The sequence below is a fragment of the Dromaius novaehollandiae genome, chromosome 1 (assembly GCF_036370855.1).
Source record: "Dromaius novaehollandiae isolate bDroNov1 chromosome 1, bDroNov1.hap1, whole genome shotgun sequence".
Lineage (NCBI taxonomy): Eukaryota > Metazoa > Chordata > Aves > Casuariiformes > Dromaiidae > Dromaius > Dromaius novaehollandiae.
Genome location: NC_088098.1, coordinates 172,248,163 through 172,267,248, shown reverse-complemented (window position 1 = coordinate 172,267,248; position 19,086 = coordinate 172,248,163). Strand labels below are relative to the sequence as shown.

The 19,086-nt window shown below is 35.0% G+C and overlaps 1 protein-coding gene across 2 annotated transcripts in view; it reads left to right on the top strand.

The window, feature by feature from the left end:
* Positions 1-19,086, top strand: part of NDFIP2 (Nedd4 family interacting protein 2) — a 45,757-nt gene that overhangs the window by 10,170 nt on the left and 16,501 nt on the right. For both annotated transcript variants that reach the window (XM_026120826.2, XM_026120827.2), the window contains exons 2-4: positions 8,430-8,586; positions 10,013-10,140; positions 17,166-17,253. In XM_026120826.2, coding sequence (XP_025976611.1) covers positions 8,430-8,586; positions 10,013-10,140; positions 17,166-17,253 — 373 coding nt within the window. The remainder of the gene's footprint in view (positions 1-8,429; positions 8,587-10,012; positions 10,141-17,165; positions 17,254-19,086) is intronic.

Below are 19,086 nucleotides of genomic sequence, written 5' to 3'. Positions count from 1 at the left end.
TTGTCCTCGCTAGGAAGCTCTGTGCATGAACCTTCCTATTGTACTTTAGCCTTTAGGTGAAACATGAATAATATTTACAGAAATACTTAGCTTTTTGTATCAACATTGTAATTTTTAGCCCAGATGAATGTAGGTTAGAATGGAAGCTGAACTGATTGTTAAATGATGAGTTTGTTATTAGTGACAGTTTTGTCCATTTCCCAATCTTACAGGTCTTCATATGCTTATTATTTTTACACTTCATGTATTTTGTGTGTGCTGAGTTATTTCAGAGTGATCAGGACTTACTTGGTGTACTGGTTTCATGCAGGTGTTTTTAAGCAAAGAAAAAGTGACCTTTTGATTAGGGGTTCTTGGAGTTGTCACTGATGCTTTGCTGAAGCTGCTGGGTAATGACAGCTGCCAACAAGTCCTGACAGAACATTGTCCATTACCAGGAAAGGTATTGAGTATGAACAGGAAGTCTGGTTTTGTCATTGTATGAAACCTTGGTACCAAACACATTTTGAGTATTGTATGCAGTTTTGGTCTCTCACAAGAGGAGCACGGTGGAGTGAGAGAAGGTAAACAGCAGAACAGCTAAAGAGTTGAAGCAGCTGCTTTAAAAGCAGAGAGTAAAATGGGTAGTTGGGTGTTGGAAATGATCAGAGCTGTGATTGTGGAGCTGTTATATATGAATCATATGATATTAGAACTGGAGGGCACACACTGAAACTTTGGTTTAAATCATACAAAAGTAACTACACAGTGAGAAGTGAACAATTTGTTAATATGTGGGAGGCAAATAGTGTTAGCAGATTCAAAAAGGCAAATTCACGGACAAGTCCGTAACAGTTGCTAAATGGAATAGGCAGAGGTGTGTAGCATCCATAACATAACGCTTGCCAATTTTGGGGAAGTTTGAGAAAAGTGGGCAAATAGTGACCAGGCTTGTGTAGTAGACCAGGCCCTGTATGGTTGAAGACAAAACAGTGCCGCAGACTGACCACTGTTCTGAGTAACATACTTTTATGTTAATGGATCTGTATTAAACATTCTCAGTTCTAACTAGAAAGTCTTTAGGGAGGAGAGCTTCATCTTGTATTTTGCTTATAAGATTTAGACTAGTTCCTTAAACTGTTCCTGAGTGGTCATTTGACCAATGGAAGGCTGCATGGTACATGATGATCTTTTTAAAAACTTTTAGATTTAGAATAACTCAGAATTGTTATATTGTGTACAACTTTAGTGAGGTTCTTTACCACATATTTTCTAGAATCATTTTCATACTGCTGCTGTAAGATTTGAAAAATGCCAGTACAAGACATTTTTTTTTTTTAAGAGATAACAGTTCTTTTTTTTCAGAGACAACTTTCACAAGTAATTCCTATAACCATGCAGTAGGGAAAAACTCTTGGAAACTATACCCCATTTATAATTTTATGATTAAAAAATCAAACATATGTGTCAGCCATATCAAAATTCCAGCATTCAGAATTATCTCTGAATATTTCTGTATTAGAGGGGGGAAAAAAAACCCCAAAGAATAAAGTAGAAAGAAACAGAACTGTTTTGAAGGAAAACACTTTTAGGTAGTGTTAGTCTCAGAATATTTGCTTCTGGAAAAGAGTTCTAATATTGACACATGGTATGTTATTGACTGTCCTTCACTAAGGATTGCCCTGCATTTGCTATTGATGTGGGAGATGGGAAGGAATAGCTGTCTTAGAAGCAAAAGAGAATGAATACAAATGCATATACTGTGTTGTTGTTAGATGTATAATTAATTGTTTAAAGCTGGATTACAATCCATGAGAAATGAAATAGTAAGTCACATTTTATACATGTAGTAGCCTTTAGGATATTCTGCCCCGGGCCGGTGGAAGTCCTGATCCCTATTTGTATTTTTGCCTCAAATGCTTATATGCTTCTTTAGAAACAACAACAAACCTTAAAAAAAATCCATAGGCTCTGATATAAGAGAACTGAATAAAATGATTTCACTGTTTACATTAATGTGAATGAGTGTCTCTTTTTTTTTATAGCAAAGTGCATATTAAACACTTTCGGTTGCTATGGATCACTTTATTTTTATATGAAAAGTCTAACTTTGGCAGAAGAACCATTCTGTTGCAACATATTTTTCAACAACATTCAGTATAAATCTCTTTGGATTCTTTTCAGTAAAAATTTGCCTCCAGAGGTTGTGGGTTTCCATGGTACCTAATCCTTATTTAGCAGACACATTTGGTATTTCTACACAGCTGTGGAATGGCAGCAATGGCCTTCTGTTCTGCTTTCCTGCTTCTAGTGCAGATTTTATGTCTGTGACCTTATAACATGTTGACTACTGTTGAAAACTTTTTGCAGAGATGTATCAAAAAACCACCCCACTGTCACGAAGGAGTAGTACTAGATCTGGATATTTGTGCTGGTTAATACTTGTGAAGTGATGGGATGGTGGAGGAAAAATTATGTAGATCTGCTCTGTGCACTCTGGTATGCTGATCAGCTTTGATCAGTTAATGTTTTAGGTGTAAACCAAGGGATTAAAAGCAGAAGTTGCTGAAATTTGCTGGGCTTTTGTTTTACTGGAATGTACCAATGTACCTTATGTAGCTTCATTACTTTGTAGTTTAATATAGGTATTTATTCCCTTAAAGGCTCTCAGTCTAACATCTTTAGAGAGTTAAATTTTGGGGAGGATCTCTGACTGTGGCCAGTACTGTGTATTTTAGAAGAGAGTGCACTTGAACTACAAATAGCTTTCAGTAGATAGGAAGTTAAAATTTTTGTCTGCATGGGTTCCTGGTAGATTGATGTTACAACAGGAATTTGTAGACAAAAGCATAATCTTGTAAATCAATGCTTTGGTAGAGAATGAAAACTGATATTGAGAAGAAAGCGATAAAGTTAAAATTTTATATTGTTTCTGTGCATTTTTTCTTAAAAATTCTTATTTTTACAAGATCATTCAAGGCATCTGTTTTCTCAAAGGCCAGCGTGAATAGCTTTTTGCTTTTTTTTTTTTTTTTTTTCCCCTCCACTAATGAACAAGAAACTTGCAGCACTTTTTCCATTGGAGCATTTATTTATCTCTTCTGGTCTTGTAATTCTTACCTAAGTGTAACTGCTCTTCAATAGTGTTTATATTGTCTTATTTATGGGCCTTTCTAAAAATACAGGAGTAATCTATACCACAGTGAAAACTGTTGAGACAATGTTATTTTGATTAAAGCATGATCTACTTATGTTAGTTCCACATTTTTTACTTAAAGCATAATGTTAGGTCCATGGTTAAACAGTTTCCATGCATTGTATTGATTTTAATACAGTTTGAATAAACTCATGAACTGATTGGTATGAGGTTAAAACTAGAGGAGCTGAACTTCCTAAAGTGTAAATGTACTATCATTTGAAAGGCTAGAAAGGAGGACAAATTAAAATTGCTTGTAATTTAAGATCACTAGTGACAATTCTGTGAAGTTCTTTGACCAAGGCAGAACCATCACTACTAAAACTCATGTAAAAAGCTTACCTAAGTCAAGCTTTGTCAAGATGATCTTGTAGTACAGGTATAAATGAAAATAGAGAAAGGAAGCTAGATGCCTTTTTTTCCAAGTGGTAGTATCTTCTGCATGATTTTCTGCTGCACTAAATAAGATGCAATGTGAAAACAGCTTTTTTTTTTAAAGGTCTATATAATGCTTATAGTGCATTGTTGAAATTATGTTGCAATACTTATTTACATGATACCGAATTTCTGTACATCATATTTTAGAAAATGGAAAATACAGCAACTTTTAAAAGTGTGCATAAAATTGGGTAACAGAAGTAGGCTGAGTGTATATCATTTTTGTATGATACACTGTCAGGATGATAAGAGCTAACATGTGCAACTTTAATCCACTTGATCAGAAAATGTCTGGCTAATCTTGTGGAAGTGTGATACAGCTGACACTAGAGATCATCCTGGTATATCTTTTTCCTCTGCTCTTACAAATTTGACATATTTTACTAATTTGCCTATATTGCCACGCTTCTACAATCAGTCAATATATCAGAAAGGAAGCAAACTCAGTTTGTACAAGCAAGCAGACATTTGTAGTTCACACAAAATCACAGTCTGGGGGTAAATGAAAAGTGTAGGTAGAGAATGACATCTTCCTCCCACTTTAAGCTTTTCAGAAGTAAAAACTTAGAGTAAAACCATCCATAGCTATTCCCTCAGTAAAGGGATTCTGCGCTACTAAGCGCTTACTTCTGGTTGCTGTTCTGTTGTAGGATGTCAGCTGATTTCAGCCATCACATCTGGTTGCTTTGGAAATTATTAATTGCACAAACAAAATAGAGGACTTAAAGAAGATCTCCTCCTGTTATTTATTTCCTTAAAGAAGTGGTTCACAATAAAAATGAAATGCCAGAAGAAAAGTGGTTGTATTATCTATATTCCATAATATTTTGATGTTGAAAGATCTGAAAATATTAATGCATAGATGCTTTTCAGCTTCTTCTGGAATTGCATATTGAATTACTGCTTTAGAGACCTTGTTTGGGATATCAGCTGAAGATAATATAAAGTAAAAAAACATGTGAAGGAAATTAATATTTTCCTCCTGTGTTGTATATTCTCTGGTAGTCTCCATGAATGTTAGAAGAACCATTGCTTCTATATCTAAGTTTGACTTTAAAACTTTATAAGTGTCCTAAATTAGATGTAGCTTGCAAATCGAAGCACCGTGGCTCTTGAAGCTGTAATACACTGTAGTTGTAGGGCTGAGAAAGCAGGAAATGAAATACTCATGCAAAGAGTTTAGGCAGAATCTAAATATACTAAAGTATGTCCTGTTTTTAATTTTAAAGCTCTATATAGTCAGCTGGATACACTGCACGCAGACTAACGTGTGAGGGAATCTGCTTTGGATTTTCTAAAAATTGATTTCAAGAAAGCTGGCTATTGCTAGAGATGGCAAACTGAACTAGAAAATGCCTTACTGAGAAGAACATTTGATATGGAACTAGCACAGGGAAAAAAAAAATGCCTGTGAGTCCTGCTCTTAAAATAGTGTGGTGGGGAGCAGGGGAAGGTGGTAGTTTACAGTTGCCTGTACTTGTTTAAAAGGTCCTAGCAATTATTTTGACCATAATCTTGGCAAAAGCAACTGTATTGCTCACAGTTATATAATAGCTCATTTGTTGTGAGGGGCAAGCTGAACTATGGGTTCTTTCCACTCCTTCAGTTAAAAAGTGGGCAGAAAAATCTTACTATCGAAAAAGAATTTTAGATAAATTTTATTAACTTTTAATGTTAAATCCTGAAAAGGTGACATTAAAGTATAATAATTTAAGTAATGCCTTGAAACAGATGCCTTCTATTCTCATCTGAATGTTTTTAGCTTGGTTTCTATGGAAATGAAACTTATGCTGTCTGTCAGACCTCTGCTTCCCCTATCTCTGAAAATAACTTTCAAATTTACCAGCCAGTATCAGCCAGAATGAAGCAGGAAGGAGGGATGCTTGAAGGTAGCTGGTTCCTAGAGGTTTCCAGAAAGCAGATGTCCGCACAGAGATGAATCAATGCCCTGTGAAGACAAAGCAGGAGAGGTGATCCCACCATTTTGTCTGGTAGCAACTGCCTCCCCAGTTGGGAGAGGCAGAACTTGCAGCTTGCCCGGGTGAGGCCCCCTGCCCCAGCAGAGTCTCCTGAAAGACAGAGGGGACCTGAAGTTACTGCCTCGAGGAGAATGTAGGAGACGAGGCACTTGAGGCAGAACTTAATAAAAGCTACGATCTGCTCATGGAACAAATTGTCCTATTCATTGCAGCTGTAAATATGTGAGCTTCTTAATCTGTTTTTTGTGTATGGGTTTTTTTAATATAAAATGGGGTATTCTGTAAGGAGTATTGTGGTTTTCTTTAAGTGGCTGTGTTAGTATAACTGTGATGCCTTTCAGAATTTCTGAAAGATCTGTACAGTAAGAGACAAAATAAATAGAAATGTTTCCCCTAACACAAATCATTCAAAACAATGACCAGGACTGTGTCTTTTGAATACACTTGACTGAAGGGCGTAAAGGACTCCTTTGGAGTCTGTAGTATGGAATTTTTCTGTTCCCTACATGCAGTTGCTGTTACAGTTGGTTGCCTTATTAGCTTTTTCTGAAGGAAAAAAGTCTTATGTGAATGTTCTCTTCCCATCCTCTTGTCACCTCCATCATTTGAAACTGTTACTAGCTTTCAGATAACTTTAATGAAAATAGTTTTCAAGAAAGCAGATAGAACACACGAAATTAATTCCTTTGGTAATGGAAAAGTGGGTATTGAGCAGTTGCATGTTCTTTGACCAATGAGCTGTTGTCAGTCAGTCGTCTTATATGTACTATTTTTTGGCAGAAGAAAAAGTTGCCCTCACTGAAGGAAGAATGGCGATAGCAGACAGATCCCTTAACTAGACTTTATTTCTTCCACTGCTCACAGACCAAGTTTTTGCAGTGGGGTAATCAGAACTACCCATGCATTCCAGATGAGGGGGTACCTGCCAATAATGTATAAGTATGCCAGTAACTTTCTGCTATTGCTCATCTCATTCCTAATAAAATGATGCTTTTATTTTTTAAAAGTTGCATTTTAGTTATATCCATTTCATCACCGGATCTTTTTCTTGTGAGTGATTGTACTTAATTTAGAATCGTAACATTTATAGCTCTCAGTCAAACTATTTTTCTGACCTGTTTGACCTTTTCAAAATCAGGATTTTATTCGTCGTCTTACTTGCTTTCTGTATCCCTAAACATACTAGGTTATTTTGAAGTGGTTTTGTTTTTCTGGCCTTAACCCTTCTAAATAGCTATGCATATTTCCCACCTGTTTGCTACTTTTTCTGGGTCATTGATGAGACATTAAATGGCCTGATTGCTCAGTTTCCCTGCACCCTCAATACTCCCTTTCATTACCTGGACGGTGATCTCAGCTTAATTGTGTGTGTGTGCACGCATGCATACATATTTAAATATTTATATATAGGTAAAACCTTTTGTTTTGGGGCTACGATTCTTTGAATACAGTATTTGGAGGGACTTTTAAAAATGCTTTAAATGTTTAAAGTTAATCATTAACTTTAAGCAAAATCAAAAAGTAAATGATTTTGTCACTTTTCTAATTTGACGTATTAAAAGTGTGACAAACTATATGAAAATTGTATAAAATTGTTCTGTCGTGCTAATTTCTTGTGAAGTATTTTGTATTTTCTCTTGAACTATCTTTTCAACTTACCTGCCTACTATTGAAATTGCTATTATCCTTAATTTATTGTTAGAAAGATAAGCACAGAATTTGTAACCTGTAGAACGTTGATGTACTCCAAATAAAAAACAAGTGTTGTGGGAACATAACATTATTTAGTAAAACTTATTTAGCACCCTGTCTTGTGAAAATATTCTTTTTTTATAGTCTGATTATACTTTGTTTAATACAAAATTAATGTAGATGTATCCATAGTATTCTTGTTACAAATAGGAAAACAGTATTATTCTGTAGGATCTTTTTGAAAGCGTGTAAGTTAGTTATAGAATTCTTGTTTCAGATATGTTCAGTTTATTTATCTGAATTTGTGGGTTTTAACTATGGGTGCTTCCGTAGCCACCCTCTAGCACACTGCCTAAAGCTAACATTCTTCTTAACAAAATTTGATTTCTGTTTTCTAAAAACTACTATTCATGTAGCTAAAACAATCAGAACCATTTAAAGAAAAAGAAAAAAAGGCTAGTTACCAGATTTGAATTCTAGGGTTTTAGTCAACATGCTTGCTTATTCTAATTCTTATTTTTCTGTATGCTTAACTGGAAGTGTCCTCTTAAAACTGCATTTTAAAAGAAGAAAACACAAGAACTTAAAGGTATACAGGGAAAAGATTCCTTCCAGAATGTAAGGAAAAGCAGAATGCTTCGAAAGGCTCAGAATTTGAGTGGAGAAGCTATCTGATGAGATAGGTGAATATAAAAATCTCAGCTATACAAATGGATATATGAATGTTATTTTTTTATTTCTTCCAGATTAATACAGTAAAAAAATACTGTTGTTCACCTGTTGTGTTTTAAAGTGGGTTAATATATTTTATGAATGTATTTAAGAGAAAAAGTTTTGTAATATTTTTTTTTTTTAATTCATGTAATAGAAAGTATTTTAAACTTAACATTTTCCCATATAGAAAATGTTGAAAGGCAGTTTTAAGCTTCTACTAACATAGCTGGTCAGTAATCCATTCCTGAAAAAATCCATAGTTAGGCTTATCTGGTTTAGTTGGATTATTTAGAGTAGTCAAGCGCTAATTTATAAATAATTTTTGTTGAAGAGGAATTTTTTTCTAAGTTTGAAAAGGATTCTTCAAGTATAGGATTGCCTTGTAAAAATAATTCCTTGAATGCATCTGAAATGTATTTATTTATTTTAAGCTTCACAATGAGGATGACCCTCCAGAGTCTTCAGCAGCTGAGCAACCTTCCACTTCTACAGAGCCTACACAGACTCCTCAGACAGCAGCTTTATCTGAAACAGATACTTCCCCTCCACCTTACTGTAGCATAGCTGTAGAAGCAGCTGCAACCTCAGGTATTTTTCTTCTTATATAACAGCTTGTTAGAGAAGGGTGTGTATGAATCAGCATTTGATTCAAAGTGGTATGATGCTGCAGGGTTGGTTTTTATTTTTCTTTTTTCCATGCAGACACTTACAGTAAAAAGGTGAGCTTTCATGCACAGGTCTTTGTCCAGTATGTTCAGAAGCAGCACATTTTTAAGTCATGCTGATTGTTCCAAATTACTGGACTAAATGAATGCTCATTAATTAGTATGATACTCAGGTTTTATTTAAGTCTGCATGGTAGTTCAGTTCCGCATTTAATCTTTGCATCTTAAAGCGATGCTCTGTAGTATACCTCATTAGCAATTTTGATACCTTTTTATAAGAAAAAGCGATTTTATCAAACTAAAACTTCTTAAAAGAGCGTGCTGTATTTAGTGAAAATGTTGCCATGGAATGATGTATTTTGTTTTAAAAGCTCTTGATAAAATTTTTTGTGGAAAATTAGAAATGTTTTTTTCTCCCTTTATTCACTCCTCCCTTTCTCATGAGGTTGTTACCTCCCATACCTTTGGGTTATGGGAGACTTAAACAGGGACTTGGATGTTGCCTGCTGTAAGCAGGGTTGCTTGAATTTGCATCTCCCATGCACAAACTAAGTGTTTCAGAATTAATCTGTGGCCTCTCTTTTTGATTGATTGAGGAGGCAATTTCCTACCCTTGTTCTTTCAAAAGATGTTTTTAAGAGTATAACAAATAGCCATGCAGAATTATCCTGTGTATTATATCTTTGGTATTGGCACGTGTGCTGACAGATCTTTACTGTGGAAGGAATCTTGTTGCAAACTACTGCTGGCTGTGGGAGGGAACTCAGTGTGTTTAAATAATTCTTTTTTTTTAATTTTTTTTAATAATTTCATGATGACACTTTATTTCAATATATAAAAATGAAGTCTGTGCATTTTAATATAAGGAACATTTTTTTCAAAGAATGTGGCATGGACGAACTGGAATTAGTAATAAGGTCCTGCTGATTAAAAATATAGCATGATAATGACAGGACTTAATCAGTATTGATAACTAACAGCCCTTTTTAGGATTTCTCTTCGCATGTCTTTTGTATGATTTGATAAAGCAACTTTTTGGTTACAATATCCAGATATGTAACTCAGCAAGTAAGTCTTTGTTCCTTAAACATACTAGCTTTTTGCAACATCTAGGTTAAGGTTTCTGCCTTGAGCAGAAACTACAAGCATCCTTAAATTGCTCGCTATTTCACTTTATAAAAATATATTTTATTTCTTCTAAAGCTTGTAAGAATTTGAAGTACAAATATTTTTAACAGAGGCTGAACTTGATGATAGGTACTTTAAAGCTCAGTAGTTCTGTTTTTAATATTTACTATTCTTGACATCTTTCTTGTTTAAAAATGCATAAACTTCTTTATTTTGAACAGAAACACAGAATGAATTTTATCCTGTACCACCTCCATACAGCGTAGCTACCTCTCTTCCTACTTATGATGAAGCAGAGAAGGCCAAAGCTGCAGCAATGGCAGCTGCTGCAGCAGAAGTTGCCCAACGAGTAAGTGACACAGTTCTCCTTTATTTCAACTTTGAAATCTGTAAGGCTAATTTTAATTATTTGTAATAACTTGAACCATATGATGACCTATTTATCAAAATAATGGTGTGCTAGTGATTTTAAATATTTTGGATTTTTAGTCCTTCATAGATCGTGCAAGTAAATTGTGAAGTACTGTAAAAAGCATATTCACTTTCTTCTGAGGCACAACAGCTTGCTAAACAACCTTAAAAGCCAAATTGTGCCTTGTTTTGATAGCCTATCCCATATGGTGTCATTTTTTTAATTGAGAACCCCTACTAATTTTACTTCTTAGTGTAAGTGATCATTTTGAGTGTTTCAGATGGTAATAAACTAATAACCAAAGAAGAAAATTCCAACAATCTGGAAGGGGCAGAACTCCAAATACTGTAGATCTTTAGAAGGAAAGGTCCCTGTTATGTGTTTCATGGAAACTTTAATACTGTTTTTTGAAGAAATGATGTTCCAAGTACTTTTAAAAAAGAAAAAAAAAAGTCATGGTAAACAGTAAGTTAACTAATAAGTATATATACAGTGCTTATGGTTTTGTAAGAATTAACATTCTATAGAATATAGTCTTCAAAGTAGAAAATTGGTATCTACAGTTAGTATTAAACGTTAGTTTTGTTCTGTAAACAGTTGATGATTTTGTTCTTTCTCATCCAAATTCTGGAAGGTGGATCTTCTAGTACTTGATGTGATGAGCCATAACATACTATTCTCAAGTTAGATTTCGACTGCTTTCACTAAAACACCTCATGTTGAAATTGTATGTGATTGCAGTTGAGATATCCAGTCAGTCAGATTATAAATATTATACCTGTCAGTCACAGTGTGCTCAGAGGAGTCTTTGTGACCAGAAAAAAAATTTCTGCTAACCCAGACAGAGATTGTTGTCGCATGGCAGTCAAGGAAGCAATCACATGCACAATGGTTTCTTTAAGGTATGAACAGCTAAAGGTAAAGTGGATCTGTGTAACATTAACAGTGAAGGTGTTGCACAAATCTGTTTTATTAAATGTGGCAGTGCATCAGGAGCATTTGTAGTCAGTTGCCAAGTTTCTGCTATGAAGGGATGATCTCCAGTTGAAGGATTGTAACTCTTTTAACTGCTTTAGTAGGAGCAAGGGTTGTACTGTTATTACTACTTTTCATACAAGCAAAACTTTTGCTGAAATATTGGTCTGAATTCACAATTTGAAAATATGAACCTTAAAACTTATTTGGAACTTCAGCACCCTGAATCTTAGCTCTTAGCATTGCCAATCCTGTGACACTTCAGATAGGGCATATGCAACTCTTGCAAGACTCTTGCTACTTTTAACTTTGCAAATCTTGACTGCTGTAGGGTGAAAGTTTCAGACACGCAGGCAGTCATCTTTGAACTGAATTTCTCTAGGAACATCTCAGGCTATGGTTCATCTAATTCCAAGAAAAATATCTAACCAAAACCTACTCGTTTTGCCCGTGTTCTTTAGGCTTTTGTTTTGGAGAACTTTAGTGCTCACATGCTCTGATCACTGTGTCACAAATGTCTTTTGCCTTCCTCAGAAAATCTGCTTGGTTTTGGCCAAGTTATAAGCTTTTGAAAAGTGAGTTTCCACAGTTTGTACATACAGCTTTAAATTTGGTAAATCTGTGGAATTTGTCTTCCTCGAACAAGTTTAGACTGCTCACAGCTGTGAAGAGGATGGGACTGCAGATGTGCTGTCCACAGAGAACACTTTCAGATGTTCTGTATCAGAATGGGATTATAAGTGTGGAAGTAGATATACCTTATGGCTGTTCTTGGCTACTTTTAGTGAAAGAACTGGAACTGAGAAATGAGAATTTCTCCTGTGCGCTAAAGTAGTTTTATTGTTCTTGGCCTTTGGTCCATAAGGAAGAGGAAAGCCACTTGATTCAAATGTTAGGGCATCAATGTAGGTCGAGGGAAAAAGAACAAGGGATGAGGAATTTGAGTCTGTGACTGAAGCTTATGTATTGTGGGAAGAGAAGTCTGCTTTTGTTTGGGCTAAGAGGTAAAGTGAGGAGTGGACTGGGTCAGGGAGGATGGGGCTAATAGTCAAAATGAGAAATGGCAATGGTATATGCTAAGCAATGGTTTGGAGGGAGGAAACTAGGAGTAAAATGGAGGCAAGGAAAAGGAATCTGGAATGAGAAGTAGGAGAGTAGGATGTGGTGGCAAAGTGAAAAACAAACATTTGTGTAAAGTCTGTCCATATACATACTTTTCCAAAACATACAGTAGAACTCAAAATTCAGTAACTAGGTGCTGACACCACAAAAACAACCTACTTCTGAAAAATCAATGGGAACAAACATCATTCCCCAAAATTGCGGGTGTTCCCTAAGGTTGTAGACTTAAGTTAGTATTAAGTTAGTGGCAGAAGTCTACTCAGTATATCTAAAAGTAACAGTCCTTCTGACTGCTAGGAATCTCAAGTTTGATAGAGTTTTTGTTCACCTTGCTTTTGTTTAAAAATAAAAATAAAAAAGAGCTACCCCCACAAGCTATGTTAAAGAAACAATATTAAGCTTGCAAAGTGAAGCTTTGGAAAAAAGTAGGATAAGCCAAAGCCAAGTTTTTGTTTTGTGGATGATATTAGTCTTACGTGCCAAGTGCACATAAGCCAATTTTAATTGATGCTATTTTAAATTACCTGACCACATGATATTTTCACAGAATCCCTACCTTATTTAGTACTTATGATAGATGTACACTGGGGTCAGCTAAGGCTGTGTAGTAAGACTGCCTAAATCTGGCAGATAACTGGAAGAAAAAAGGTCATTTTGTAGTTAAAGTGGTGGCTTGCCATTCTGAAGGGAAGGATTGTGATCATTGCCTCTGAATACCCATGGGAGAACAGATAAGTCACTTAAACTTTGCAATACTACTATCTAATTGTTTTCTCACTTTCATTGGGTTTGAGACCACAAGCAGTGACAGCTGCAGACAGTGTCAAAGTTGACTTACACAATCTTCAAAACATACACATACTGTACATAGCATGTAGTTTTTGAGTTTTCGGCTGTTCAAAATTAGTGCTCTGGTATGTATGTGAACTCTGCTATGACATATGCCTTTAGCTTCTTACATGTAAACTAAGGGTAGTGTTTTCCCTTTGCTGCAATAGTGTTAACAGTTGGAAAAAATGAAATGTCCATAGGTTACATTGAGCAATCCATGAAAAAGCTGAAAATTGTTTCATGGTATTTTCTAAAGTGTGCAGTAAAGCATGCAAAAAACTATTTATTGAGCAAAAGAGAGGAAAAATGTATAAAACAACAGTATGTTAAATGAACTGCTTCCATCCTTTTCTTTTTCTGCATAAGGTAGGAATCTTAAAAGTTTTAGTGTGATCCTATTGTTCTGTCATAGTCCCTGTGTCCACAGATTTTATAAGCAATCTAAGCTTAGCATTTACTGATATTTTTCAGTGCTTGACTGTAGTCCTTTGTGAAGTTTGTCTTAAAACAATAGATTGAGTGTAAACATGCATTTCTTTCAAAGGTTCCCAGTAAGCGTAATATATCAAAGAAATTGTAACAAACCTTTGTCAACAGTAGTGATAGCATTAGTTACCTGGCTTTTGATTTTTTCAAATTCTCAAGGTCAATTTTGAAAGATTGTTTAAATGCACAAAAATATTTTTATGAGTTGTTTGTATGTTGTAATAAATGGCATTTACTTAATTCTCTTTAGTTGCATTTGTCTTATATTTTTCTGTTTTTACATGCTTAGCACGCCCAGTTTAGGGAGTCTAGGAGTCTGTTTGATGAAATATTCCTCAGTCCTCCAGAGGTATGGTATAGTTCTCTCTGGTTTAGACTTTAACTATGAATTTTCCTGTTGGCAAACAAATGCTGCTGGGGTTCTTCATGCGTCCCCCCCCATCCCCACCCCCTCCTCCAACCTCTCAATATTGTTTTATGTGCTGAAAGTATTATTAATGAGTTTTATTAACTAATTTGACCCTTTTCCTAGGGAAGCATTTCTGTGTAAATCTTCTATATTGCATAGTATTATACCAGTTTAGTTATCCAAGGGGTTTCTGAAGGCTCTGATCCTTTCTTTGATTAAAGGTGGTCATCTCACTATAGGCCATACTAGGTTTCAGTTTGAAGGAACTTACAAAGCCTTGGGGAAGAAAATGACCCTCTTTTCATAGAACAGCTGCAGAACTGTAGTTCCAGAGAATTTAATAGGTTCAACTTCAATACATGCTGTGTGCAGTTTGTTGTTTTGCTCAGAGAAGTTACTGGGTGACATGCATTTATGTTGATAATGTATTTTGCTGTTTAGCTGTTTCTCTGGTCACAAGAAGAGTAAGTACACAGATTTCTTAACACATTTAGCAGATAAAATTGTCCACAATCCTTAACATGACTAAATATCAAAAATCAATATAAGATGTTTAAACAGTATTACATATTTTAGCAATTTCTCTGTGTGTGTGTATTCAAATAATTATTCTAATTGAGAACAATGTCATTAATATCTAATAGAATTATTGCTATGAAGTTATGTTTAGTTCTGAGCAGCAGCTGAGAGGACAGTCATTCCACATAGCTCCTTAAAATGTGGCCAAAAAGGTGGCAAACAATTATATTAGAAGAAAAATTGGGACAGTTCATACTAATTAGCTCAAGCAAGACCATTGTCTTGTGAAGGACAGCCTACACTCGCAGGGCATGACTAGTCACCCATTGGTATCTTCCATCTGCAGGACTGTGATCATTAAACCATATAATACTAAATGGTGGATGTACTTGGAAATTTAATTTGAATATGATTTAAAGGTAGAAAACCCTATTTCATCATTCTTAAAGATTCTGATAAATTTAATATGCCAGTGTTGGAAGACAGTAAGTGGGACTTGGTTTAGTATAACTCCCCTTTGACATAGAGTATGATAAATTATAGGTGGTTTACACTTACTATGAAAGTGCACACTTGCAAATGTTTGCTCACATGTTCCAGGGTTATATATTGACTTGTGTTTCTCACATGTGTAAGCCTTAGCAGTGTGCACATAGGGAAACCTGTTAAACTTGTTATTGTAATTGAGCAAAATTTTGTTTTTCTGAAGAAACATTTTGTATAGAAAGTAGCTACCTAATTGATACAGAAATGCCAGTATGAAGTGCAGTAGTTACCAGACAGTTCAAAAGCATGGAAAAAATTTCTTCTATTGAAGAGATTTTGTAGTTTGAAATTTGAATTGAAAATGTTTTCTTGTTGTCCTAACTTGAAAAAAGGAACTTGAGGTACATGTTTTGGCGATAAGCACATTCAAATATAGCCTTTCGTTTAATACATTTTCAGCCCTTACTTCCCCTCCCCCATCAGTATTATAGCTGCAGCAAAGTTATGCTAAATAAACTAATGCTTTCATAGTCACCTAAGATCACCATTTAGGGATACCTGAAATTATGTAGAGTTGAATTACAGCCTCTTAAGATTGCTGCAGCCATTTTCTTATGTTTTCATTTGAATTATCTGTATGAATGACAGTGTTTTTAAAGTAATTTATCTGATACAGAATCCTGGATTATTAGTCTGAAATGAAAGAAAGCAACTGGAATTTCATGCACATGTTATGAAGGGTAGTGCTAGCCACCTTGAGTTTGGGACAGTTTGTTCTGTCGTCATTGTCCCCTGGTAAATTATTCTGTTATGCTCACAAAGGTGAGCAAACATGTCATTTCCTGGCAGATTGTTATGATTTGTTTTAAGGTCCTTTTAGTTATGAACTTAATATACAAAATAACATTTGATACAGCAACTGAATAATGTGATAAAATCACAGTGCTATTTCAGTAGCAATTGTTTGCTGTGGGAAAACAGCTAAATAAATCTCATTTTGATGAATCTACCTTCAAATATATGTTTTTACAGAGCACATTTTATCTCAATTCTAACCCATTATGATTAAATGGAGAAAAAATTTATAGGGAAAGTAAAAGAATGTTACTCATGCTTTTATCCATACTGTATTACTACTGTTACTGACTGTGCTACTTAACTTGAATCATCCTGTGTTGTTTGGCTGTTGCTCACTTACCTGTAAGAATTGATGTTTTTAATTGGTTTTACAGTTTTCATCAGGCTGTCCTTAGTAAGTGCTCTCATCATGAAAATTTGTTTTTCCCAGGCTACGATTGTGGTGATGTCTTAGATCTGCACAGAACTGTATTTGCAAGATCTACCAAGTCCTGTTGAAAATCGAGTGTTGAGAAACAAAAATCCATACTTTAAGTGTTTTAAGATCTAATATTTTGACATGACTGGAGAAACCTTTAGATTGTTTTGACTGACATCTGTCTATTTAGTTTCGTTTGACTTAACAAAGTTGTGATTTTTGAGTAGAGAAGACTTGTAAACACTTTTGATATGTTTGCGCCCTCTAGTGTCACTAGAGACTCTTTGCTTCGTATGTGTTCTGCAGTGGATTAGAGGATAATTAGAGGATAGTGGGATTGGTTAGTGCCATGCTGTTGCATCAGCAACTTGTCTTAAGATACTAACCTTATTCTGAAATTTTATCCTGTAGTTTAGGAAGCAATAGAAAGGCTTGCCTTTCAAAAAAAAATTGTGAAATAATTCTTTATAGAAATATTTAATTGTTTAGCTGCATATTAAGATATGAGAGATATAGCAATGATAGAGATTTCTGCTGGTTTTGATTGTAAAAAATACTCATGTCTGAAATAATTTCCAGTTTCATTAAGATGAATTTCTATTCTCATTTAAGATGAGTATACAATATGTACATATCTTTACTTCTACAGAAAGCTTTCAATTAAATCTGAGCTCTGTCAGTATAAGCAAGACTTGTTTTATAGATAAGAATTAATTTTTCTTTTAAAATTCCCTTGTGTGGACCTGTTACAGAAATGTCAATTCTCTTCTAGCTTTAGAAACAATTAATACTTTAAACCTGCAGGTAGCTACTCTAAAATAAACTTTTCACTAAATTATCACTAACCTGTAAATCCAGGAAGAAGAGTATCCACCACGGGATGATTTCAGTGATGCAGATCAGCTTAGAGTGGGCAATGATGGCATCTTCATGTTGGCATTTTTCAGTAAGTTATCTTATATCCCAGACCTATTGAGGTATATCTTACTTTAACCTTATTTCTATGGACTGTAAAAGACAGCTGTGGTAAACTGCAATAATTTACTGTAACAAATGGATTATTTCTACCTGTGCACAGATATAAACACTTCTTCTTCCAGAAGTAGCAAGTATGTTGCACTTTTTTTTCCAGTTGTCAAACACCTATCACAGATAAGGGGACAAAACAAGATCACAGTAAGTGTTCTGAAGTGTAGCAAGATTGTGATAACTATGAACTGGGAAATTCCGTTATCTGTAGGACTACCAACTTAATTAAAAGCTGGATTAGAAACTGACAATCAATTTTTCGGTAGAAAGAATTTGGGAAAGATACGATGTGCCATATAAAAGTTGCTTTTGTTAGTGTACTGAATTAAATAGCTGTGGGTGGATTTGTGGAACAAATCCAGCCATACTTATTTATTTTCAGGTGGAACTAAGCATATAAAAATATAAAATACACAGTCTTCTGGTGATCTGATTGTCACCTGCACTACTTTAGTGCTAACTGAAGGCACTATGTGTGCTGTGCACATCTTATCTTCTAACTTAAGTACTGCATTGAGCAAATTTGGATATGTCCACTGTAAGTTACTTCTAGAAAGAATCTGCCTCCATTTTCCCAATTGTATATTTATTTCTAATTTCTGAGGATGTTTCCCCTTTCCAAAATAAAACCATTTTGCAACCTTTATGAATATTTGTTGTTGGAGTTGCAACTCTTCTTTTTAGCATTCATCAGGATGAAAGGTGACTGATACCCAGTAAAGTCCCCATTATGTCTTTCAGCTTAGATTTCATCTTAGTTCAAGTTCTTGTGTTTTACAGTCTGTTTAATTGTTGAGAATGTAGAATATAGAACGTTCACAAAAGTTCTTTTTCTTGTTGGTACAACATATTTGGACAATTTGGGGGTTGCATCTTGGTGTACAAAAGTATGCGGCTACCTTTTATAGCAAATGCATATGTAGAGAGACAAAGTGAGTTTGTAGTCTGACCTTTCTGTGGTTGGATAAAAAAGGTATGTTCTTGTGGGGAGGAAGGGGAGGGTTTGGCTTAATTGGTCTCTTTCCTTTTCTTCCTTGGCCCATTTGCTACAACCTTTTGTATTCAACCAATATGGATGCTGTATTGTGTGAACTTGTTCATGCTTCTAGAGCCTGCTTCAGGCCTTCATTTGCACTGCACTTGGAGGACAAGCAGATATGTTGTCGGCAGTGAAAATTCAGATGCAGATCTTTGATTCTGCTATATTGAAGTTCTTAATCTTAGCTGAAAACAGTCTTGTTAGCTTGCATCTAGGAGCAGACAAGTAATAAAAATCATTCTTTGCAGAAGCTGAATTAAGGAAAGTGAAGGCTCTAATTATATACAAATATGTTTGGCCAAAACTGCATACCCAGAACCTTTGTACACACCAAGAATGGAGAGGTTTACTTGGATAAACTGGCAGTTTTCTTTTTAGTTTAGCAGGTAGCAGTGACTGATTGCCCATGTATTTGTCAAAAACTGTAGATCAGAATTTTTCTTGATTATTCTGAGATTATACGACTATCCAGCTTTCCTCTCCTTTGAATGCAATGCATAAAATGAGTAAGCTTTCAGATTTAAACATATGACAAGATATTAATGCAAGCATGTGCTTAATTAGTGTCTGGGTTGGCTGTTATGGAAACCAGTTACATATGGAAATTTAAATACATTACTGGTCATTTATGTTCATATGACTAGTGTACAAAACCCTGTATGAAGTATAGACCTATAATGCTCTGAGAATTTTTTCTTAGGAAATTAGAGA